The sequence below is a fragment of the Neovison vison genome, chromosome 6 (genome assembly GCF_020171115.1).
Source record: "Neovison vison isolate M4711 chromosome 6, ASM_NN_V1, whole genome shotgun sequence".
Lineage (NCBI taxonomy): Eukaryota > Metazoa > Chordata > Mammalia > Carnivora > Mustelidae > Neogale > Neogale vison.
This window is the reverse complement of record NC_058096.1, coordinates 107,164,856-107,189,413: the sequence shown is the minus strand read 5'-3', so window position 1 is coordinate 107,189,413 and position 24,558 is coordinate 107,164,856. Positions and strand designations below refer to the sequence as shown.

At 54.0% G+C, this 24,558-nt stretch overlaps 3 protein-coding genes across 7 annotated transcripts in view; 1 reads left to right on the top strand and 2 right to left on the bottom strand.

The window, feature by feature from the left end:
• The window catches only part of LOC122908758 (endothelin-converting enzyme 2), a 30,633-nt gene extending 23,297 nt beyond the window's left edge, over positions 1–7,336 (bottom strand). The window contains exons 1-3 of one of the 2 annotated variants that reach the window (XM_044251898.1): positions 7,103–7,336; positions 1,952–2,235; positions 633–1,430 (exon numbers count right to left, since the gene is read on the bottom strand). In XM_044251898.1, coding sequence (XP_044107833.1) covers positions 1,143–1,430; positions 1,952–2,235; positions 7,103–7,298 — 768 coding nt within the window. In that variant the 5' untranslated portion in view covers positions 7,299–7,336 and the 3' untranslated portion in view covers positions 633–1,142. Of the gene's footprint in view, positions 1–632; positions 1,431–1,951; positions 2,236–7,102 lie in introns of those variants that run through there. The other variant, XM_044251899.1, reaches the window with a different exon arrangement.
• A 678-nt stretch (positions 7,337–8,014) lies between these two features.
• Positions 8,015–13,137, top strand: ALG3 (ALG3 alpha-1,3- mannosyltransferase). Of its 2 annotated transcripts, none has more exons than XM_044251894.1 (9): positions 8,015–8,242; positions 9,918–10,017; positions 10,103–10,250; positions 10,359–10,519; positions 11,007–11,127; positions 11,531–11,736; positions 11,886–11,962; positions 12,604–12,748; positions 12,887–13,137. In XM_044251894.1, exons 1-9 carry the CDS (start codon positions 8,047–8,049, stop codon positions 13,047–13,049), a joined length of 1,317 nt encoding a protein of 438 aa, XP_044107829.1. In that variant the 5' UTR covers positions 8,015–8,046; the 3' UTR covers positions 13,050–13,137. The 2 variants fall into 2 exon arrangements, with proteins under 2 accessions (XP_044107829.1, XP_044107830.1); XM_044251895.1 differs by having other exon boundaries at positions 8,069–8,205.
• Positions 13,138–13,213: 76 nt separating this feature from the next.
• On the bottom strand, positions 13,214–24,149 carry VWA5B2 (von Willebrand factor A domain containing 5B2). Of its 3 annotated transcripts, none has more exons than XM_044251891.1 (19): positions 24,011–24,149; positions 23,748–23,918; positions 21,707–21,926; positions 21,369–21,526; positions 20,692–20,823; positions 20,335–20,459; positions 19,776–19,931; positions 19,248–19,358; positions 18,960–19,168; positions 18,764–18,875; positions 18,053–18,238; positions 17,086–17,257; positions 16,682–16,998; positions 15,991–16,180; positions 15,536–15,892; positions 14,614–14,751; positions 14,445–14,525; positions 14,143–14,366; positions 13,216–14,056 (listed from the first exon to the last, which is right to left on the bottom strand). In XM_044251891.1, the coding sequence occupies exons 1-19, from the start codon at positions 24,147–24,149 to the stop codon at positions 13,508–13,510; spliced, it is 3,747 nt and encodes a 1,248-aa protein (XP_044107826.1). In that variant the 3' UTR covers positions 13,216–13,507. The 3 variants fall into 3 exon arrangements, with proteins under 3 accessions (XP_044107825.1, XP_044107826.1, XP_044107828.1); XM_044251893.1 differs by having other exon boundaries at positions 16,682–16,995; XM_044251890.1 differs by lacking the exons at positions 23,748–23,918; positions 24,011–24,149 and having other exon boundaries at positions 13,214–14,056; positions 21,650–21,738.
• Between the last annotated feature and the right edge of the window lie 409 nt (positions 24,150–24,558).

The following is a 24,558-nucleotide window of genomic DNA, read 5'->3' as shown; positions in this document are numbered from 1 at the left end:
TGAGCCCAGCCCTCCAGGCTGCTCCCTGACTCCCACCCTGTCTGGCGTGACCCCAGCCTCAGCCTCTTTCTAAGGGACTTCCTCAGCACATTTGTATTTTTATATCCGACTCTTTGTTTACTGGCTCCCCTCATGGTTCGTGCCCCCCCCCACCCCGCCCCCAGTCTCGGCCACGCTCTTCTGCGCCTGGCAGATAGGATGGGTGTTGAGTCTGAGATGGAACAAGCCCCCAACATGGTAACCAACCACATGGCCAGTCTGCTCACTCTCTGGCAGACCCCTCCTCTCAAGGTATCACCTTCCAAGGGCCCAGGTCTGATTTTACCTTGGACCCCTGCATCCTGCCCCTGGGAACCAAAGTGAGGACTGCTGTGCACCTTTGGATGACACCTGTGGCCCTGGAGATGTTTTCAACCCAGGGGTGTCCTTTGTAAATGTTCTCCATCCTCACTGTACCAGGAGTGTGTGAATAAACACAGACCTCCCTGTGTGTGTGTGACCACTGTTTTGGTCTGCTCAGGACCCAGGCCAAGATGGCTCCAATCCCGTTTGGGGAGGGGGGCAGGTACTTGGGAGTCTCAGGTGCGGGTTGCTGGCAGGGAAGTGTTGCCAAGGAAACAAGTAGGCCAGTCTGGCCTGAGAAGTTCATTATAATGTAGCTTCCTGGGGTAAATAAACAATCTAAGCAGGATAGGAGACTAGAGTTGGAGCTGAAGCTGGGATCAGAAGCATAAAACAATCTTGATTCAAAGTCTGCACCCTCTGTTGGATAAATCCAGGCTGAATGGGGGTTGATAATAGGCGCCAGGGATGCAGGTCTCAGAGTCTGGCTGGCATACGGAGGGGATGTGCTGAGCTTTGCCCTAGGGGATGAATCACTAGTGGTTCACTATGGTAATGGAGGAAGTTGGGGAATCCAGGAAAAATCTGAGGAACCCAAGAAGGAAACCAGAAACCTGGGATCTGGGATCTAGTTTGACCTGGGCTGTATTGTTTCATGTGGGGTTGCTCTATCTTAGGCATGAGGCCTCTGGGATTGAGAGCACCTTGAATCAAACCCTAAGCCCTGAGTCAGGAATTCCAAGTACTTGAAGAGCCCAAAGCAGAAAGGCAGAGAAGGCCAGAGGACCATCCCTCTGGCCTCACAGCTGAATGGCATGGAGGAAGTCCTCATGATCTGAGTCCTGGAGGAAGCAGGGTGCAATGGAAGGTCTAGTGGGTGAGAGGATCTGGGTCCCAATGGCCAGCTGGGCCACAGTGAGCTCTCTGCCCTTCTGCATGATGTAAAGATGGAAGTGGAAGCCGCTGCCATAGGTTGCATGCCTCAGAGACCAGCTATATCGCGCTTGGGCATAGTGTCTCATCCGAAAGTGGGGCGCAGCTGAGGTCAATGAGATGAACCGACCTCCATGGACCAGCACCCGGCTCACCTGCAAGGCAGACAGAGAAGTCACTGGTGAGGAGTCCATCTCCAGGTTCTCAAAGGTCAGTATGGCCCCAGATACCCTTGCAGGTACCACCCTGCATCCCGTAGCTCAGGGCTCTCCATGGAAAGAGTGCATCTCCTCTCTAGCCCTAGTCATTCCATGGAGGTAGGGCTATATTCAACCCAGGCAGGATATGGGAATGATGTCAGGAGCAGGGGCACTGCTTTCCTGTCAACTACTCACTCTCCTGGTCTGTATTACCTACCTGCAACCTGGCTGCTACCTCATCCCTATGGCAACCCAGTAGCCAATCATCAGCACCTGTGACCCTGGCCACTCCAGCCCCCTATAATCTTGACTCAGCTTAACCACCCCCTCCTTCAGGTAACTGTAGTGCTGAAGGTGACCCACCACCTGCTCCAAACTATGCCTCCTTCCAACCTCTGAGTTCTTTCAATCTCCTGAAACCCCAGTCTCCCGAAACCCACCTCTCAGTCTGCCCTCCTTTCTTGTTGCTCCCTCACCTCACTTAGCACCTGGTCCACGGTGTGGACACCCTCAGAAGACACATTCCAGGGATCCTGTTCTCCAGCTAACAGGGCATCCAGCGTGCCCTTCTCGAGCACCACGTCGAAGGAGCCACTGGGGAAGTCCAGGGCCCGCACATCCATGGTCTCCCAGCGCAGCGAGGGCACATGGGCATAGCGAGTCTGCATTGCAGCCACCACTACTGATGAATAGTCCACACTGGTCACATCAGGGAAGCCTCCAAGGAACAGCTCGTAGCTCAGGGCACTGTTCCCACAGCCTGGGGTGGTGGGGTCAGAATGGGTGGCAAAAGGGCTAGGTTAGCTTTGGTTCTCACTTGCCCCAATTATCCATCCACTCTTGGCTGATTTGCTCTCAGCCTAAACCCTCCTGTATGGAAGGAAAAGAACCACGTACAAAAAAGCACAAGCCTTGGAGTCATACAGACCTGGGCCCATATCCTGCTCTAACATTCTGTGCAGACTAGGGGCAAGTTGTTTTCATACCAGGAACTTGGAATTTCCTATTCAGAAAAATGGAGATAGCAATACCTAGCCTACATGCAGAATGTGATACGCTAAATTTAAAAACTAAAGGAGCTGGAGAGAGCTGAAGGTGCTCTGAACTTTCGAATTCAAAGATCTAGATTCTGACAGCCATGGTGAGTCACTCAACTCCGAGCCTGTTCCTCCCTACTCAGAGTTGGGATACTATTGGCATCATTAGGACCATCATATTATTATTAGGATACTAGTAGTATTATCCTAATTCCTAACCTCTCAGAGAAGCTTTGATCATATCAGCCGTGGGAAGACGTCATGTTAGGGGTTACTATCCTACTTCAGTTTCCCGGGGCAGAATTAACAAGTGTAGGGGAACTCGATGGGGACACACAGTAGGGCTAATTTGTTGTAATTCCTTAATGTATTAAGCACTACATTTGGGTTCTGCAGATGAACTGGGAGCTCATGCTCTGGTGGGAAGAAAAGATGTACATTCATGCAATTGCCACATATGCGATGAGTTTCAATAGGGATGGGCTGTGAAAACACATAGGATGGCTCCTGTCCCCACCTCTGGTGGGGCAGCCAAGGCTTTTACAGAAGTTGACAACCAATCAGAGTCTTGAAGGACCCTAACACTCTGGTGGGAAGTTCTAGAAAGCAGTTCCAGAGGGCAGAGTATGGGGAGAGAAGGAGTGGAGGTTAGAGGACAGGATCCACAACACGGTAGGTGTGACTTCCTAAGATGGCATGCTGGATCTCTTGTGGTCAGTCTCAGCCTGGGAATGGAGCTGGAGGACAGTTCTGGTGGCCCCACAGGGGATCCCCAGTTCTTGGGAGTAGATTGCTCTTAATCCCCATTTGCCTCCTAAGAGGATCATGGGATCAGCTGTTAGGATAGCCCTAATCTAGCAGGGCTTGGCACTTGAACAGGGCACCAAAAGCTGCTGGCTGGTCCTCGGCTGCCCCTTCCTGTGTTCCTCCTCAGACCCTACAGCTGAGAGACAGTTCTGTCTTGCCTGGGAAAACCCAGTTTGTATTTTTCCACACTGGAACCATAACAAGCCTGGGGAGATATACCACATCGGTGAGAAGTGAGGGTGGCTTTACAATAGACCCTAAGTGAGTTCAAGATGAAATCCCAGTGGGTTCTCTGACTCACGATCCCCTCACCATCCCACACCCGACCTCATAGGCCCTCAGAGCTCTGCGCAATGGTGGACAAACCCAAATTTCCTTCCTTTTTTCCCCTTGGTACAGGAATGGCAGCTTCCAAGAGAACTTTACTAAGGATGAAGGGAGAACAAAGACTGCCCACAGAGCCAATCATGCTTACAAAGCAGTGATTTCTCAGTAATTGAAGGCTGGCAACGAAGAAGAAGGGGCCTGGGAAGGCCTCTGCCTTCCTGCGTTAAGCTTTAGGGAAGCAGAGCCCTGGAAGTTCACATCAAAGAACTCCTTACACGGGAGCCCAGAGTTATGTGGATGCTATCCTAATACCAAGAGACAGAGGTGTAAACCAAAATACCAATTCATTAACTTATTATAGGAAAAATAACCATCTTAGGGACTGAGCAGTTTGTCAATCCTCTCTGGTCAGTCCCTTCTCTCTCTATAGGGAATACAACTGAAACCAAATTAGGATCAGAAGCACAGAATCTAACAAGGAGAGAGAATCAGAGTTGGGTGATATTGGCAAAGCTGGGACAGCCACACGTAAGCACCTGCCATGAAGATCTTCCAGCCATAGGTACCAGACACACAAGCCCTCAGGCAGGTACTCTGTTCTCTGGATAATCCTGGAGAGATTGCCCCCTGATTCCCATTTTCAATAACAATGACAGCTAACAGTCACTTAACACTGGGTTCTATGCTAAGCACTTTATAAGAATTATCTCAATTTATCTTCAAGGTAGCTCCATATAGAAGATACTGTTATTACCATTACCATGTTCTCAATGGGGGATAATGAGGCTGCCCAAAGTGGATAAGGAACTTTCCCAAGGTCACACAATCAGTGATAGAGCCAGAATTTGGATACAGGTCTATCTCACACCAGAACCAGAGCTCTTAAACCACTATCTCCCAGTTTTCAAGAGGTTTACTCACCTTCAGTAGTAACATTCTGTATTTAGCTACATCAGCATGACCATTAGGCTTTCATTCACATCATTCACAATGTGGCCATTTTATCAGTCTCAACAGAGTTCAGATGCCTCTCTGTGCCCATCTGTGTTGTGCAACAAGAGAAACAGAAGCTCTGGAGCAGGATAGCACCCTTCACCAATTACTTGCTCATGACAATAGTGGACCCTGTCAGTGCTCAGACTCAATCCCCTTGGAGTGCTCCTAGGTTTTGGCATGTGTTTGCTTTTGACATTTTACATCTCTGACACTTCAGGCTGAAACCACCCTCAGGGAGGCTTTGCCTATGATCACAATCCTGCTTGGCCTTTTCCCTTTCCCTGTTCCCTCACACTCTTAACAATTTCTCCTGCAAGCACTTTCCTAATAAATGACTGGGACATGAATCTTCAACTTCGGGTTTGCTTCTGGGGAATCCAACCTGAGACAATGACCTAGAGCAAGGTCACCAAATCCAGCCTGCCACCTGTTTTTATAAAGTTTTACTGCTACATGGCTACTATGTATCATTCACTTCCGAATTGTCTGTAGCAGCTTTTCCAGTAGAGCAGGAGTCCTGAGTAATGGTGATAGAAACTAAATAGGTTGCAAAGCCTAAGATATTTACTACCTGGCCATTTTCAGAAAAAGTTTACCAACTCCTAACTGAGAGTAAGTCTTCTAATAATTATCACTCACCTCTATGGGTTGTTATGAGGACTACATATGTTAGAAGGGGCCCAGCACACTCTCTAGAACCTGCCAGGTGCTCAACTTAACGTTTGCTTTAGATGGAGTGTAACATAAGGTATTCCCAAGTTGTAGGTCCTGTTCTGCCAATCACTAAGCATGAGAATCAGTTGTGGGCCTGTTGAAGCTATAGAATCCCAAGGCCCATTTTAGACCATCCCTAGACTCTCAGGGTAGGAACCGCCTTTCCAGGTGATTTTGATGGACACCAAAGCTTGAAAAACACAGGAGATTTATGGTAAATTTATAAATAAATACAATGGTTTTAAAGCAAACATTTCAAGTGAGTTTTTACCTCTGGGGAGAAGGGGTTTGGGGGACCATGCAGAAAACCTTGAATAAACACAAGGCCTTTTGTCTACGGCCATACCACCCGGAACGCGCCCGATCTCGTCTGATCTCGGAAGCTAAGCAGGGTCGGGCCTGGTTAGTACTTGGATGGGAAACATGAGGCCTTTTATGTTGCTAGGCATTGTCCTAGATAGCTTTCATACTTAATCATTTAAAAAAGACAATAAATAAGTACTTTTATTTTTTAAAGGCCGAGAAAATAAAGGTGCAGAAATTTAGGTGTTTTTTCCTTGACTCCACAGCTAAGATTCTATGCTTTTGCCCATGATTCCACAGCTAAGGTTACATAAGTGAAGATTCCAACATAATTAACTACCTCCAGGGTCCAAGTTCTTAAGCACCGGGTTATACGTCCTTTCTAGTCCCAGGAACGTTCTATTTCTCAAATTGAATAGGGCATACAAATCTACAAATTAGATTTATTATTCATACTTTCCACATATGCTGTATTATAGATGTCTCATATATATACGAAATATTTCATTTAAACATACACACGCTTTTACAAATACCAAACTAGGGACGCCTGGGTGGCTCAGTTGGTTAAGCAGCTGCCTTAGGCTCAGGTCATGATCCCAGCATCCTGGGATCGAGTCCCACATCGGGCTCCTTGCTCAGCAGGGAGCCTGCTTCTCCCTCTGCCTCTGCCTGCCATTCTGTCTGCCTGTGCTCGCTCTCTCCCCCTCTCTCTCTCTGATAAATAAATTAAAAAAAAAATACCAAACTAAAAACTAAATTGGAAGGAAACCTATTCCTCAAACCTCACTAGAGCCCCCAAGGCTGGCAGTGGGAGAGAAAGAACCCCAGGGCGCAGCTGGACCTCTCAGAGCCCCACCTTGCATCCCTTGCCCCCCGCCCCCGCGCTGTGGAGAATCCCCCCATTCTTGGCTGCAATCTCCCATCCGACCTCAGAGGGCGCTGTCCTCGTCCTCACTGCACCTGGGACACAGGACCAAGTGTCAGGTAGGACTGGGAGCGTGGAGAGAGGTAACAGATAAACGCTTGGCATCGTGCTCGAGGTGCCTGAACGTTCCTTATCCGACTTGAGCTCGTAGTTCCATTTCTAGAAGTGAATCTGAAGCCAGAATGGGTTCACAACTTGTCCTAAGTCATACAGCCAACTAGCAATGGGACTTGAAGTAGATCCTCTGAGCTTTCCAGTACTCGAGGCTGTCTCCCCAAGAGTCCGGAACAGGGTCCTAGAATACCTACAAACTCATAAACTGTCTTTCTCTGGCGGGGGGCGGAGCTTGGACTAAGAGACTCTCTCGGCTCCCGCGACCCTGGCGAAATACTGCCGAGATGCTGAGGGTAGGGGATCTTGGCTCTTGAGAGGGACAAACAGACTCTGGAAAGCGGAAAGGGCCGGGGCGGTTCCAGCCCGCTCCATTTGGGGTGGGGAGCTCCGGGACTACCCACCTAGCACGAGGATACGGTCTTCGGGCCGCAGCTCAGGCTCCAGGAGGGCACGGAAGGCGGAGAAGTCCCCAAACCACTCGTAAGGGGCAGAGTCAGCCGCATTCCGGTAGCGCTGGTCCCAGTACTGAACCTCGCAGTACCTGCAGTTCTGCTCTGGTATCGCCGGCGGGGGCGTTGGGGCTGGTGGAGAGGCCATGCTAGCAGCTTCAGGGCCGCCAGGGCACACCGCCAGCACCTTTGGACCGGGCTTGGCGCCCGTGTAGCCAATAGGCACGGGAGGCGTGGCCCTTGTGTCTCCGCCCACCACCTGCAGTTGCTCAACACAAACACGTGGAACTTCCGTCCTCTGGTGAGCGCTCTTTGAAGAATACTCCGGGTGGGAAAATCCTATCGTTCAGAACTTGAATCGGCCAACTGTACTGTTCCCTCACTTCTGAGAGCCAACTCGCAGTGTCGGACTCACTCTGCTAATCACTGCTTATTTTCAGTTTGGTCGGCTCTTGCCATTAAGAAGTCTGAAAGTTAATGGAAGATTCATTTCTACCCCGTTTTGAGCACGCGGAAGGCTCTGAGAGGAGGCAGGAGGGCCGCAGCCACAGGTCTTGCCCTTCAGAAGCGGCTGGCATGAAACACAGACGAAGTGTGGTGCCAGGCAAGGGAAAAACATGAACAGGAATGTTGCTTTTCTGGGCAAATGCTCGACCTACTTTAGCGCCTGTGTGCCCAGAACCAAGTATGTACTGAGGAGTAAGACTATTCCTGGACGTCTGGGGTGTGTAGTGCATCAGAAAAGATATGGAAGAAGTGAATTTTAGTGGAGTCGATAGGACACGAAACCGGACAGCGATCAGTCGGTTGGGACAGCCGGCGCCGAGAGCGGAACTTAAGTGCCGAGGGGTCGGGCTTCCGGGGTGGCGGGCCAATACGAACGGCGCGCCGTCAAGATGGCGGCAGGCCTACGGAAACGCGGCCGGGCGGGTCCCGCAGCCCGGGCTGCCGGACTTTGCGGACAATGGCTACGGCGCGCCTGGCAAGAGCGGCGCCTACTGCTGCTGGAGCCGCGCTACACGCTGCTGGTGGCCGCCTGCCTCTGCTTGGCGGAGGTGGGCATCACCTTCTGGGTCATTCACAGGGTGGCATGTGAGTGCGCCGAGGAGGAGGGGAGGGTAGGGAGGGGGACCCGAACCCCCTACCCAAACTGGGACCCAGATTCGGAGCGGAAATCCAGACCCCAGAGCCAATGAGTCATCAATTGCAGACCATAATTTTTACCCAGGTCCCAAGCCTGCTGCATAAAACCAAACCCTGTCTTAATCCTTCCCCGATGATGGAAGGGGCGACTCTAGAGATTGGCCCTCTGCCCTGACCATACAGCTGCCAGGCTAAGAAAATAAACCAGCCTGGAGATCAAAAGACCTGGGTCTGAGTTAATATACTGCTGCTCCTTCTTTTGTCTTTTGCTTTGAGATGGCCCTTCCCCACCTGGGTCCAAATTTTCTTATCTGTTCAATTCGGAGATCTCAAAGTCTCTTGTCAACAGTGGCATTTTGTGACCACTTGAGTCCTTTGGGTATTATTGGGGGCTCCTTTATGGGCTGAATCTAGACACTGGGCTTAAGACTTTCTTGCTAAAGATGATTAATTCAGCATATACTTATTGAATGTTTATTATATGCCTAAGAACACTATGCTAGATACCAGGGGTACAATGGTGAAAAAATAGACACATTTCCTAATTGGGTGTATGGGCCTGGACAAAAAGAAGTTAGTAGAAAATGATGGTGGATCATATTCATCATGACAGTGGGAGACAGGAAACCATAAAGGACACAGGAGGGCATTTAAGCCAGACTTGAGTCCCCTTGAAGGGTAAGAGGAAGCTAGGTGAGGAAAGAGAGAAAAGGGGAGGAGAAAGAGCACTCGAGGCAGAGAATCCTGTAACTAAAACTTCTAGTCTGAAGAGAGTCTGCTGTCTTTGAGGAACTGAATTTGTTTTAGAGCTGGAACATAATTTGAGTGAGGATTGCAGGGAGAGATGAGGTTGCAGACATTGAGACCAAATCATGAAGCAGTCTGTCAGTTGTGTCGAGATAATTAGCACGGTGGTTAAGAATTTAGGACCTCCTGGAGTTCCAGTCTCAACTCTACCCTTCTTAGCTCACTGATCTTGAAGTAGTTGCTTAACCTCATTAATTCACAGGTTCCTTTTTTAAAATTGGGAATAATAGGGTTTGGCTTTTATCTTAGGAAACTTGAGGAATCATTGAAGGGTTTTAAGCAGAGATCTGACATGATTTCTATTATAGGAAGAGCTCTCTAGTTGCAGGGTGGGAAATATATTGTAGTAGGTAGAAGCTGGGAAACTAATAATTTGGATGCTGCTGCATCATTGAGGTTAGAGATTATGTTAGGTCCAAATATTAGTATGTAAGAGCAAACAAGGATGAGAGATAGTAGAGTTATTTAGGATGAAGAATAGGCAGGATTTGGTAACTGGGTGTTGCAAGTGAGAAAGAAGTAAGTGTCAAAGATGTTACCCAGGTTTGTGACTTGGGCAGCTGGGAGGTTGATGGTGCTGTTCATGGAACCCAGGAGGTAGAGCAGATTTAGTGTGGATGGTTTGAGGTCAATTACAGGCATGCTGAATTTGAGATGCTTGGGTTCACCCAGAGAATGGCAGATAGGCAGTGAGATAAGGGGTTGTGATAAAAGTCCTGGGAAAGAGCTGGAACTCTTGTTTTGAGGGGTGGGAGGTGTGTGGGGGGCAGACATGTTCTGAGCTTGGAAATAACCACACTGTCCTGCCCTTTTCCAGATACAGAAATTGACTGGAAGGCCTATATGGCCCAGGTGGAGGGCGTCATCAATGGCACCTATGACTACACCCAACTGCAGGGTGACACTGGACCTCTTGTGTAAGTGGTGATAAAGGGTTCAGTGAGGACCCGAGGGGCTGCCCAGATACCAGGCTGGGCAGCCTGACCCAGACTCCTCTTCCAGGTACCCAGCCGGCTTTGTGTACATCTTTATGGGGCTATATTATGCCACTGGCCAGGGCACTGACATCCGCATGGCCCAGCACATCTTTGCCATGCTCTACCTGGCCACCTTGCTTCTTGTCTTCTTGATCTACCACCAGACCTGCAAGGTGAGTTCATGCTCCTGGGAACAGGGGGCTCCAACGGGCAGTACTGGGGAGTAGGGATGGCTCAGGTTTGGTGAGCTGACCTTGTTCCCCACTGTGCCCACCTCTCAGGTACCTCCCTTCGTCTTTTTCTTCATGTGCTGTGCCTCGTACCGTGTGCACTCCATCTTCGTGCTTCGGCTCTTCAATGACCCGGTGGCCATGGCTCTGCTCTTCCTCAGTATCAACCTCCTGCTGGCCCAGCGCTGGGGCTGGGGCTGCTGCTGTTTCAGGTCAACACCCCTCCCTTCTCCCCATCTCTCATTCTGTATTTCCACCATTTCCTCCCCCAGTTTTCTTCAGCAGAGGAAGTAAGGGAGTAACCAGACAATATGGGTCAGTCAGGGCCCCACTAAACAAGTCTAGGATCTGTAGAAAGTCTCTGCCCCCACCGCCCCAAAGAAACACACACCCTCTATCCATCCTCTCTTCCTTCTAGACAGCATCTGTTGTTGGAATTGGTTCTTGCACATTATAAATACTCTAAATATGTATTGCTGGCTCAGTCTGAGCATAGAGACTTGGTATCTGCCCCTTACCCTCAGCCTCCTCCCAGACTGCTTTCTCCTCCTTCCAGCAATTCTGAGTGTGCGCCCCATCCTGGAGCTTGCTGGCAGGGGAGGGGAGAAATGCTGTGTGTGCGTCAGGGGAGAGATACATCTTTGGGTGGGTAAATGGCCCTGGAGCTGATCTCCCCCCTTCCTCTCTTACCTACTCCAGCCTGGCAGTCTCCGTGAAGATGAATGTGCTACTCTTCGCCCCTGGGTTGCTATTTCTTCTCCTCATGCAATTTGGTTTCCGTGGAGCCCTCCCCAAGTTGGGCATCTGTGCTGTCCTTCAGGTACCCCACCACCACCCCTTCCCCTTCCCAATGAAGGGGAGGCTACTCTCTGGCGTCCTTCCATCGATGAGACTTCCTCAAAGCTAACAGGATTTTGGAGTTGATTCTAAACTTTGCTTTTATTAACTGTAAAATGAGGTTGTTGAACCAGATGGTTTCTGAGGGTCTCTGATCCTGCCCATTTATGACGTGGTGAATCCAAACTTAAAGGACTGTTATTACTTGCCTTCTCAGCTTCTTTGGCCCCAGGCTCTGGCCTGGATGTGGAAGCTGGCTTACCTGCTATTCCTAGGGTAATCTGAGAACCTCTGAGACCTGCACCCTCTGTCCACTCCCCTCCATGATTAGTTTGAAGGCTCAGTTTGAGCCTGGGCACCTGTGCTGACGTGACATCTATCCTCAGGTGGTGCTGGGGCTGCCCTTCCTGCTGGAGAACCCCATTGGCTACCTATCCCGCTCCTTTGACCTTGGCCGCCAGTTTCTCTTCCGCTGGACAGTAAACTGGCGCTTCCTGCCTGAGGCCCTCTTCTTGCATCGTGCCTTCCACCTGGTACTGTTGGCCGCCCACCTCACCCTGCTCTTTCTCTTTGCCTTCTGCAGGTGGCACAGGTGAGAAAGGGAAGCAGTGTCATGGGCAGAGTTGGAGGGAGGATGAAGGGCCTGTTTGCCTGCCTGGGGAGATGTTGAGTTCACGTGAGTGAATCTAAAGCTTGCCCTAAGATTGGGGCTTGATAAATTTGTGAATGGCTTCTCCCCAGGACGGGGGAAAGTATCCTGTCGCTGCTAAAGGCTCCCTCCAAAAGGAAGGTTCCACCGCAGCCCCTCACACCCAATCATATCCTTTAAATCATAGGAAGGTAAGTCTTGCCCTCTCCAGGTACACTTGGGGTCCTGGTTGGTTGGTGTCCTGGGGGAGGGAAAAAGAGGTACCAGTAATAGCTATAGGCCCTGTTCATGGGAATAGAGCTGTTACCTCCACCACTCTGCACCACTGTGCTAAGCACTTCACGTATTTAAGCGTATTTTATTCTTAATCCTAAATATTATTTGACTTACCATTATAAGTACTCACTCTCTACCTGGTGTTGTCCTAAGAGATTTACATATATTCTAACGTTTAAAGCTTGCAAGAGACTCCGAAATAGGGAGGTGTCTGATGATGACAGTACTCATTTTACAGATGATAAAATCAGGACGTTAAGGAGTTTATGTAACTTACTTAGGTCACTTAGCCTGTGAGTGATGAATTTAAACTCATTAGGCCTTATGGCCCTAGTATCATTGTCTCACATTAGATTGAGGAACAGTCTGGAGAAGTTAAGAAATTCGTCCAAAAGGATGCATCTCAGAATGGCAGAGCCAGGGGGCTGTCTGACCCCAAAACTTTTGTCCCTTTACTTTGGAACCTCCCTGTCCCAACCCCCATCCCAACTCCTGGCCCTTCTGTTCCTGCCCTTGGCCTTGACCACTGCCTACAGATTATCTCTACCCTGTTTACTTCCAACTTCATTGGCATCTGCTTCAGCCGCTCCCTCCACTACCAGTTCTACGTCTGGTATTTCCACACACTGCCCTACCTCCTGTGGGCCACGCCTGCACGCTGGCTTACACATCTGCTCAGGTACTGGCTGCGACAACCTGGGCATGTGGGACGGGCGAGGGAGCTCCCCATCCCCAGGCTGACCGTGGAGGGTTGGGCGAGCTGAAGGGCTGCAGGCCTAGAAACTGGGCAAAACCTGAGCTGCTCTCTTCTCTCCAGGTTGCTGGTGCTAGGGCTTATCGAGCTCTCCTGGAACACATACCCGTCCACGTCCTGCAGCTCTGCGGCCCTGCACATATGCCATGCTGTCATCCTTCTGCAGCTCTGGCTGGGCCCCCAGCCTTTCCCCAAGAGCATCCAGCACAGCAAGAAAGCCCACTGAGATCCACCTCTCTTCCCCTCCAGCCCACTCGTAGGACCCTGGATGGCAATAGACTCTCTGCCCTTCCCAATAAACCTTACCCAGTCCACCTCTTTGCAGCCTACATGGAAGGGCCTGCACCAAGCTGTGAGGGGCATGCTCACTGCAGATAAAGAACTCATTTGGGCAGTCCTAAGAGGCACTTTATTGCATAGGATTTGGGGGCTGTGGCTCTCTCCCCTCCCACACTGCACTGCATGGAGCTCGGAAGAGAAAAGACCTGGGCTGGGAGGAGTGGGAGAGAGAGAGCACAGGCAGGCACTTTCTGTGAGGGCAGGGGCATTCTGGGAAGGGGATGAGAAACAGTGGGTGTCAGGAGGACACCAGCCTGCCCCTCCCAGCACCAGCACGGAGAAGCCGGGCCTGGGTGGCAGTGACTTGAGTTTGTCAGGCAGCGCCAGCCGAGCAGTGGGCAGCCCTCACACATTTGCCGGGCTGTAGCACAGCAGGTGTAGCTGCAGGTTTTGGTCCCAGTGACGGAGCAGCAGGAAGAGACCCCGAGCTGCAGCTTTGAGGGCAGCCAGGTCAAGGCCATCAGGCAGATGCTGCGCCCGCAGCCAACAGTCTGCTTTAGCTGCTGCAAGTTCCCACTCGCCAAAGGCGGCGGCACAGCGGTGCTCCAGCCATGCCAGGGCCACGGCTGTGGCCCAGGTCCGGCCCCGCAGGTCAGCATCGCCTAGCCCTTCGGCGCCCTCCGAGGCCTCAGTGTCGGAGCCCCTCCCGCTGTCCACCTGGCCTGGGCCCTCGGAGCCTGAGCTGGGGGACGGGCTGCAGGAGGCTGTGGCACTGTCGCCCTGGCCCACACCTGGTCCCAGAAGTGCCCAGGGAGAGGAGGCCGAGGTGGGGCTGAGGCTGGCGCGGTGCGCAGCGAAGGGCGAGGCGCGGCACAGGCGTTCCTGCGGGATGCGCACCGCTGCACAGAAGGGCGCGTCCAGGCGGAAGGAGCCGGGAGCCTCCTGCAGCCGCACCTGAGGAGAGAGGAGGTGGGGGGAGAAGCGAGCTGAGACAGTGCCCTGGCCGTGGCAGCGCCACCCTCCACCTCCCGAGTCCTCACCAAGGGCAAGTAGTCGTGGTCGCTGCCTTCACTGTTGCTGTCACTAGCCTGGCCCCGGTGGGGGCTGCAGAGTCGGTGGCTGTCAGAGCCTCTGGCCCTCCCCCCACCCAGGCTGAACCTAGAAGGAGGCTGGCGGGGGAGGCGAGGAGGACTTCCGGTGGCCAACTTGGGGTTGCCATTTGGGTTCGGGTTCCAGCCAGCCACCGGAGAGCCTCCCTGAGGTCCTGCAAGGGAGCCAGTCAGTGCCAGTCGTGGTCCCTAAACCTGCCTGCTCCTTACCCTCCCCCAACTTCAAGCATTACCTCTAGACTGCACAGCTGTGGATAGAGGAGTTGCATCTAGATGGCCCTGAGGCGCAGAAGTGCTTAGGGGCTCAGCCAGCTCTGTAGGGGCACAGGAGACAGGGTGAGCTGGGAGGGCAGCTGGTGAAGTGAGGGTGGCACCAGAGAGGTCACCCAGGAGGGACTCTACCTGAGCTCCGCACCTGCAGGACTGAGGGTAGGAACTCCCTGGTAGTGGCATCCACAGCTACTGGGCAAGTGAAGCAGGAAGGGGCAGAGCTGACCTTGCTTGTCTGAAGGGCTCGGAGCCAGGACCTCCGAGCATGGCCTGTGAGACCAGGGAGCAGCAAGCTGAATGGAAGCAGGGACATCCTCCAGCCCCCAACCAGCACAAACGGCTTTATAGAAACAAATCTCAAGTGTTCTGCGTAGCTTTTCCCTCTGTCCACTTTTGAACAGAGTTCCTTCTAGGAGCCAGCTCAGACTCCCCAACTTCAACAAGCAGTTAGACTGAACCCTCAGCTCATAACAGGGCTAGACCCTCAGGCCACCCAGAAATCGAACGTTTTGTTCACCACTCAAAGGAAGCACCGATATGGTGCCTTTTCTGTCCACTCATTTCAGCACTGTCCAGCAGAACTTCCTGCAGTGAATGAGATGTTCTAGATTTCCATGATCCGGTATGATAACCACTAGCCATGTGTTAGTGTTAAGCACTTGATGTGTGGCTAGTACTGCTGTATTGAAATGTTCACTCTTTGACTTAATAGTCCTCCTGAATGACAGATTTGTTTCTATGTTACAGGCCCTGTGAGTCATTAAGGAGATCACATTTCCCTCTGTTGACTGCTAGGAATCCTGACAATTTGGGGTCCCCTGCTTGCTAGGGCATATAAGCTCATGGTGTGCATATCTTTAATATAACCTGATTCTCCACTTTAATTATCCCATTGCCCTGCTTTTTTTTTTTTCCTTGTCAATATGGGTGAGCCACCTCAAAACTGTTTGTGAGCAATGAGATACAGAGTGGTCAAACACATAGACCTCCACTTCTGCCACTCTCTGCCCTATATGGGCTCCTGGGACCCTTGCCAGACCTACTAGTAGCTCACCTCGGTCAGCTGTGGCCTCAGCCCCTCCACGGAGGGCCAGCTGCTCATTGTCCCGGACCACGGAGGCTGCTGTCAGCCGATGGAGTGCTTGGTCCCAAGCACCTTCTCTTTCAGGGGATGACAGAGGCAGTGAGCCATCATCACCAGGTCCCCACAGTGTCTCTAGGCCAACACCCACCTCCCAGCACATAGGCTGCTCCCCACACAGGGCCCGGATCACCACATGGCAGCGTGGAGCCTGGGGAGGCAGTGCCTCTGCTGGAGGAGCCGACTCCCCATTGGGGGGCAGAGCCGTGAATAAGAAGGGGGGTTCCATCAACATGTCCCAGTCCATAGGGGCTGGGGAGAGCAGGTTTCCTGGAGGGAGACAACCATAAAGGCAGGGGCAGTGTCAGGCCCCCACCTCTCCGAGACCCTGCGCGGTCTCAGAACCCAGCTCCCCATCCAACCCTTACCTGAGTCATCCAGGCCCTGTCCCAGCTGCTGCCCTGACTCAGGGCCTGGACCGTCGGGTGCTGTGCCCAGAGAGGGGTGCTGGGGATGGCCAGGGACTGGGTTCACCTGGCCTGGGGGCGAGGAGAGGCTCCGGCCAGCCAGAGCCACTCTGCGTCGACGACCCAGCACCTCCGCACTCAAGGCCCCAGACTGCACATAAGAAGTGGGGTCCACTGGTCAAGAAATGCAAAGCTGCTGGCCACTGCGCATGTAGACACAACTGACCCCAGAGCCCTTCATCTGAAACTGTGGGTGGCTGCTCCCTATACTTAGGAGCAAGGCCATTCTTTATGGCCCCTGGCCCCTTCACAGTGCTGTCTCACCCCGTGCCCCACTTCTCACTTGACGTTGTTGCTTGTCTCTGATTTTACTCATGGCTTCTCCCTCTTTGCCTAGCTAGCTTCTACTTGTTCTTCGAGATGTGGCTCTTGCTTTCTGACTCCCTCACACAGGGTCAGCCATCTTGACTCCGACACTCCCCCCATAATGCTGTGTCCTTGTGCTTACCACGGTGTGTCACATGGTATAGATTTACCCACCTGTCTCTCCAGCTGGACTGAAGAGTAACCACTGCAAAATTTATGGCTTATAGCTGATGGCCAGTAAACTTTTGCTGGATACCTAGTAGAAGGGATGTGGGCTGACCCTCACCTTGACTGGAGCCAGCGGGGGCAGAGGCAGGGGGCAGGAGCGGGAGCCCGCAGGTTCTCCCCAGGCCAGGCTGCGACAGCCCTGCTGAGAAGGGAGATGCAGGGGAGCCATGCTCTCGGGGGAGCCAGGGCCCTGGGAGCCAGGGGACTCGCTGCTGCCTGTGGAACCTGGACCTGGCTCGGGGCTAGCAGAGCAGTGGGTGAGCACATACTGCTCCCGGATGTAGGACGACTGGAAGATGCGGCGCCATATGGCCGTATCCGAGGAGGGGTTGGGTCCAGGGTCTGTGACAGGCTCTGTCAGAGCATCAGTACCTGCTGGGAGGCAAGAGAGCGGGTCCCAGCCCCGGCCTCTCCCATGGCCCACTCCTCCAGCACAGCTGCACCCCATGTCCAGGTGCTCACTCTGCTCTGAGTCCCCAGCAGCCCACGGGCTGGACAGCTCCGCTGACACAGTGCCTGTTCCCAGCAGCTCTGAGGTGCCAGTGGGCTCAGTGCCAGGACTGGTGGCAGATGGTGCTTCCTCTGGGGACGGGAACACGGAGCCTCCCAAGCTCTGCCAGCCAGGTTCTGGGCCCTGGAGAGGGACAGGCATTGGAGAAAAAATGGGTGCTAGTTATACGCTGCCTCTTTTCAAACAGGATTGTAGATATCTCACCACAAGAGGCAATGAAGTTAATAAACCAGAAATGAAAGCCCTGTCCTGAGGAAGGAGGAAGCATATGTGCTGATCAGAAGGTTAGCAGAGCTGCTGTGGCTGAAGTTCAGGTTCGGCCCTGAGCTTCCTGGCAGGCAGGCAAAAAGGCAAAACCTCCATTATACAGCACTCTGGATCAAGACGAGGAAGTGTGCTTATTTCTTCTAGAGAGAGAAAGCTTTTTGTAAATCGAAATAACTACCATTTCTTACACTCTCATGCATGTCAAATGTCCTACCAAGTGTGCACTGCGACTAATCACAGCATCCCTGCAGTAAGACTCAGTATGAGGAAATGGGCTCAAGGTGAGGGGGCTGGCCCCAAACCGAATGCTAGATTGCATCTAGACCCTGCTCCATCTGTTTGTGAGCATTCCAGGAAACAATCCAGATGGTGCTTTCTGTAGGGCACTGTGTGAAGAAGTGAGTGAGTTTCCACAAATCCCTCAGAGCGAATGCTAGAGCTCTGTGGCCGCCTCCGGTCAAAGCCAAGGACAACACCTTATGGGACAATTTAGTGGAAGACCTCATGAAGAGGACAGGCTGCAGTCACCTTGGGGTGCCCAGTGGGGGCCCCAGGGAGGCCAAGGGTGCAGTAGGAGAGCCTGGCAGGGAGAGGCACAGGGAGTGGAAGAGTTTTGATGACATGCAGGGAGTTCCAACAGCTCAGGCTTACCCCAGGGGCGCGGGGCCGGAAGCCATCCACCCTGAAGAGTGAGCAGTACCCGAGCAGCCGGTCCCCAGGGTAGAGTGCCGGGATCTCCCGGGGTGTCAGCAGTGCTTCCACCGCGTCGGGCACAAACCAGTCCACAGAGATGTCGCTCAGGGCGGGCTCCAGTGCCTTCCGCAGAGCCTGCACCAGCTGGGAGGAGTGGCCAGAGGAAGGACATGGGAGAGAGGGCCACACAGCCCAGAGCTGGAAGGCCACCCTTCCACTGATGCCATCTGCCTACTCCCTGGGCTGAGGGGAGCAGGGTCAGGCTGGTGTCCAAGGGAGGAGTGGGGGTAGGAATAAGCAAGGGGACTGAGTATTCAGTCCTCAGGGTTTGGTCTGTCTCCTGGCCTGAGACAAGCCTGGGAATGAGGTAAGATTTGTTGAGGATATGGCACTTGGTCCCAAGAGAAAACCGAATACGAATAAGATTTAGGGGGCAGTCAGGAGCCATGTCCCCCACACCTTTGGCCTCCTGCAGCACCCCACAACAACCCCTGCAGCTCCTCTCCTGAATGGCATCTCAAAGGAGGAGATGAACTGGAATGGGGGAAGAGAAGTCCTGGTCAAGGGTGCCAGGAGACCCCACAGCTTAACTGGGTTCTATTGCAGGCTTAGGGTAACTTGGGGGAAGGGCTTCTGAGAGTAGTGAACAGGGCCCAGGCTCAAGCTCACCATGGGCTGCAGCCTCTCCCCAGGCCTTGGGAAGTAGGCCTGGCCTCTGCTGAGGGCAGACAGGCCCTGAAGCAGCTGGTGGCAGGCAGGCCCCAGCCCAAAGGAGAAGCACCTGATGAGGGAAGAGAAGCATCTGTGATCTTCAGGAGCCTCTTGGGGGTGGGGGTCAATCTCAGGTACCTGGTTCAGCCCATACCTGGCTGCCCCCCTGTGCCACCTCATGAGGTCCAGGCTTTGATGGGTGGCAGCAGCCAAGGGCGAGGCAGCGGTCAGCAGGAATAGCTGCCTTGGGTGGGCCCTGTGCTGGGGCTGCCCCATGGCCCAGGTCAGTGCAGCCAGCACATCTGGGGGACCACTTGCAGCCTGCAGGGTCTCAACACTCTCGCAGATCAGCTGCACAGTGTCCTGGGAAGGGAAGGTATGCTTTGGCTACACCAGGCTGAGATAGCTTCTCCAGGCCCCCCAAATCCCTGACCATACTCACGTCACTGCAGGGTCGGCTCTCTGGGAAGAGGGGCTGCACCGCCATGCCAAACACAGCCAGGTTGATGAGTGTCTGTGGTGGTAGTGACTTCACAGCCAGAACAATGGCATCCTGGGGAGAGCCGGGGTGGGGGGCACCATGAAGCAGGCCCCAAGGGCAGTGGTGGGGTTGCCAGCCTGCCTTCTCCAGGCTTTTGTGAAAACAAGGATCTGGCAGTGGGGATCTGGGAGAGACCGTGCAGGAATGAGGCTGTGTGTGAGATGGGTTAGGAAGGAGGTGAAGTTTGTGGAAGCCCCTGGAGGGGATTGTGAATCCTTGGGTTTGGGACTGGGGTGACTGAATGTAACTTCACAGGTGAGAGAGGCTCTTGGAATCCAGGAGATACACGTCTGTACGAATTGTGTGTGTGTGTGTGTGTGTGTGTGTATGCATGTGTGCATGTATCTTTGAGAGGCTGCCCTCAGCCACCCTCAGGCCAACTGCCCCTCTCCCAGCCCCCAGGCCCACCCGTGCCTCGCCCCCACAGGCCTTGTGTGCTACACTGCTGCCGTCCAGCAGGAAAAGGAGCTCTCGGGTAGCTGTGCCCAGGTGTCCCTGCTTGGAGCTCAAGTCTGGGCAGAAGCTCAGCACCAGCACGGGATTCAGTAGGATGTCCTTGTGGAAGCGCCGTTGCAGGAACCACACCTGAGCATGGGAGCCCCAAGTCATCCTGGGCCGGGCTTAGTGCAACCCCAACCCTGGCTGGCAACAGGACCTAGCCCTCAGGCAGCTTCTATCTGATATACCCAGAAGGGCACCTTTTCATATGCCTTTGAAAACAGGCAAGAGCAAAGGCAGGTGGCTATCCCCTGCCTGTCATTCCTAGTCCCCATCCTCGGAGACACACCCCAGGGAGACTTGCGTGGGCCCTCCTATGACAGCACTCATCTGCCCTCTGGGATGGTGGTGGCAGCTACTAGGAGGTCCTGCTAAGAGCAGAGACGTCCACCCCCGCCCCATTATAACATGAGCCGCTTATCTGTTCCTTGTGCACAAATGCAGCCAGTGTTGGGGTCGGAGGCCAGGCCAGGACCCCGGGCAGCCATACCTGCCGATCCCCATCACTGTCCCTTCGCTGTAGCCTCTGGAAGTCCCGGCGGGCCCTCACCTGGGCCTCATATTCTGCTGAGCTCAGGCTGCCAGCCTCTAGCATCAAGTGTGGCTGGTGGGGCTCTAGGGAAGAGGAGACACAGCTGTTAGAAAGTCCCTGTCTCTGGACCCCAGTGGCTCAGTCCCACTCTCTCGGGAGGACCTTGCAAGTCCAGCCTCCTTATACCATGGTGCCCACCCTCACAGATGACTTGATTCATCTGTCTTGGGACCCAGAAATCTATACTTAAAAAATGTTACCCAGGTAGTCCTGAAGCAGGTCAGAGCTGGCCCACTGTGTGCCCCAGTCTCTCACCACTGGGGTACAGCAGGATCTCCAACGCCCGGTCACAGCGGTGGCCCTCTGCTAGTGTGACACAGATGGTGGCTGCAGAGCTGGCATGAGGGGGGGCATCTGCCCGCAGAGCATGAGAGGGGCTCTCCAGGCCTGAGGGATAGTGAGGCAGGGAGAGAGGTTGATCACCCACCCCAAGCCAGTCCTAAAGCACCGATACAACCTTCCGGACAACAGCGGCGTGGGCAAGGATCATGCTGATTCAGCTCAGCTCTTAGAGCCTGATCTCTAGGGTTGGATGGACAAGCGGAGGGATTTTGCCCACTTTCTTGGGCTGGGAGGTGGATTCCTGGTTCCGTTCCTGGCTGATCAGTTACATATCAGCCAGCTGCTGATTTAGCATCCTCCCCCACTTCTTGCACAAGGAACTCTTCATCGCTTGGACTAGTCTCAATTTAATCATCTTTCTTCCCCTTGGTGAATGGATGTGAATAAATTACACAGACAAACATAGGGGGTGGTGTGTGTTGTGTAGAAGCTTCCAGGGGATGCTCCCGCCAAAACTGGAGTTTCCTAACGCTTAAGTCCTTGGTTTTTTTGTTTGTTTGTTTTTTTGAGGGGGGGGGGCGGTCCTGGGTTCCTCCCAGTCCTGAGCCCTGAATTATTCCCTAGTCAGCTATGCCAGGAGGGGCACCCACCTGCCAGCAGGCATGGCCCAGTGACCAGCATCTCGAAGGAGAAGGTGTACAGGGCAGGGCAGCGGGCAGGGCCTGAGAACACATCCCGAGGGGCAGCAGGCTCCTCCCAGGCAAACCCTTCCTCCTGAGGGCTGCCCACCCCAAAGCATCTGGTGGGGCTGAAAGGGAGTACAAGGAGGGTCACCGGGCCACCACCAAGGCCCCTAGCCCCTCTGGCTGAATGGCCCCAGCCCTTCCACACCCTACCCATCCCCCAGGGCACCCTACCAAAGCCCCCTCACCCGCACTAGACCCAGAGAAGCCGAGGGAGGGACGAAGAGAATCACCATAGGCCCAACCTGTCGTCACAGAGCCCCGGAGGCCTGGGGGGCCCCGGTGGGCCTGATGAGGCCAGCGGGGTGAGCACAGAGGGGAGAGCCACGTGCAGCACCCCATCAGGCCTGGAGGGCAGCTCCCGGCTGCTGCACAGAGTCACTGTCATGGTGCCGGCCGCGTTGATGAGGCCTGTGGGCAGCACCAGTGCAGACCGGGCCTGGGCTGGATCCAAGACAAGATGACCTACGGTGAGTAAGAAAAGGGGTCAGAGGGAGCTGAAGTAGAGGAGATGGGGGAAATAGGAAATGACAGCATGCACTGACGCAGGGGAGCCTGGGCAAGGGGTACTTTAAAAAGTTGGAGGGACACAGGGCTTATGTGTTGGTGATGCAGAATGGAGGCATGAACTGAATGATGGCTGATGGAGAGGCAGGCTGGAGGTAGAAAGACCTGGCTATCATCAGGAAAAGTAGTGATGTCCTGTTAATGGAGAGCTGAGGAGAAGGGGACATGTCCACACTACCCCCAAGGTCCTAGGGGACTCATACCCTCTGCCCTTCTTCCCCTGCCTGCTCATTCAACCCTTGGGCATCATCTTCCTAAGGACCCTCCCTTGTGCGCTGACATCCAGCCTGGGATCGAACCTGCTCATAAATCCCCAGCTCATGAATAGTCAGGGGCTCCCCACTGCCCACTCCAGAATTTTCTACCCAAGAGGGGTTTAGGAGCAGTGATCTGCTTAGAAGCTGGCTAGAGGACACAAAGCTGTACTTGCATACTGAGCACACCATTCTGCTCATATTGTAGGTTTATCTAGGGACAGGTGGAATCACGGGAGTCACTGGTGCTAAAGGAAAGATGGCCAGGTGTGTACAGTGGCAGTCAAGGCCTTACATGGTCTGGCTCCAGTCTGCCTTTATAGCCCTTCCCCACAATAATCATTCATCCATTCTTTTGAGAAATGCTTGCAGAATAAATGAAGGGAAGAAGAAGATGGAAGGAAAGAAAAAAGGGAGAGAAAAAGGAAAAAGGGACGTCTATCCTAATCAGCTGCGGCTTGGGGACAGCCTGATATGGGGAGAGAGCACAGGATCAGGTTTTGAGTCTCAGCTCTATGACTTCTAATTCCGCCCTTTGGTTAACTCTCTTGTTTTGAGGAGCCTCAGTTCCTTCATCCATGAAATGGGAGTCATAATAACTATATCTCAGTGACTGGTGAGGAATGAGATAATGTACGCATAACACCCAACACAGAGGGCTGTTGTTATTATTTTCACACCTGTAAAAGGGGGATAGAGAACAGCACTTGCATTACATACCTCTCTGGATTCAAATGAGGTGATATCAGTGACTGGACTTTGTCAACTGTAAATTACTACAAATACGAGGTATTTTATTACCGTCACTCAACACAACTTACTCCCAAACCTTTGTTTACACCATGTTCCCTCCTCTCCACTTCACCAGTCATACCATTCTTTTTGGTCAAATTCTGGCTGTACTTCCTTCTGGAACATTCCTGGGGCCTCAGCCCAGAGTTTACTCTGGCGTCTAACTATCTGCTGGGTTGGTACCAACTCTCAACACCAACTCTGAACACCACTGGATGCTGTCTCTCCTACGGGAAGGTAAATCCTACGTGCAGGAGTCAAATGAATGTACAAATAAATAAACGAAAGAATGACGTGCAAGGCACAAAATTTGGCTCAGGAATGGGCCTCCATTCCCCAAGCCAGCACTCATATGCCACATTCCATGCTGGGCCTTGGAGCTGGCCAAAGCTCTGTCCCAGGCTCGGGAGCTAACGCTCCAGTGGTGGGGAGACTGCTGTGTGGACTGCCAGCTGCATCTGTCTCCCAGGCCGCAAACCTCGGGTTAGGCCTGGGTCACATCGCCCCGGCCCCTGGCGCACTTTGGGTGCCCAGTCCATGACTGTTGCACAAAGCCATGAATTAATGAATGAAAAAATCAGTGGCTGGAGGGGGCGCGGGCTGGGGTGGGACGTGGAGCGGGAACCCGAGGGCTACTGGCCTCCGGGGGCGGGGCGGGGGCGCCCGCACTCACCCTGCGCGCAGCGGCGGGGCGTGGAGGCCCCCCACCCGGGGCCCAGAGCGCGGCAGCAAGCGGCCTGCAAGCGTCGCCGGCTCTGCAGCTGGAACGAGACGCGCCGTCCGGCCGCCTCCGCCTCGAAGCCCGAGACCACTTCGGCCTCCGCTAGTGGGTACACGAACACGCCTGGGGCGGGGGGACACAGGCGGCGTCGGACCTCGCCGCCCCCAGCCCCCGCGCCCCGCCGCCCAGCGCCTCGCGCACCGCCCGGGCCTCACCTTCCACCGGCTGCGGCTGCGGGTTGTGGTAGGTGAGCCGGGCCCGCAGGCTGAGGCAGGGGCCGTTGGCGCAGGCCCGAACCCAGGAGTCGGTGAGGGGCAGCGGCGTCCAGCTGGAGGGGCAGTACAGGCCGGGCATGGCGCCCCTGGGGGAAGGGAGCTCTATGGAGAAGGGGGCCGCAGGGTGGGTCCCGGCCGCCCGACCCCGCCCTCCTGCAGGCCGCCGGGAAAACCGAACTCAGGCCCTGGGAGCGCCGGGCTGAGCCGGGGGCTGCGGCCGGACCGACAGGTGGCGAGGGGAGGGAAGAGGGGGATGGCGTGATGGGCATCCTAGCCGGTTACCTGGGAAGCCAGGGCGGAGCGCAGCTCGGAGCCGCGCGGGGAGCCGGGCAGCCGAGGGTTAATGATTAACTGGCGCTCTGGGCGCCCAGCGCTCCCGCCGCCTGCTCCTCCAGGAGCGGAGGGTGGGGATGGGGGGGGGGGGGAAATCACAGCTGTTCCATCGCCCGCTCCCCGGCCTGGCCGCCGCCCACGTACCTGCCGGCCCC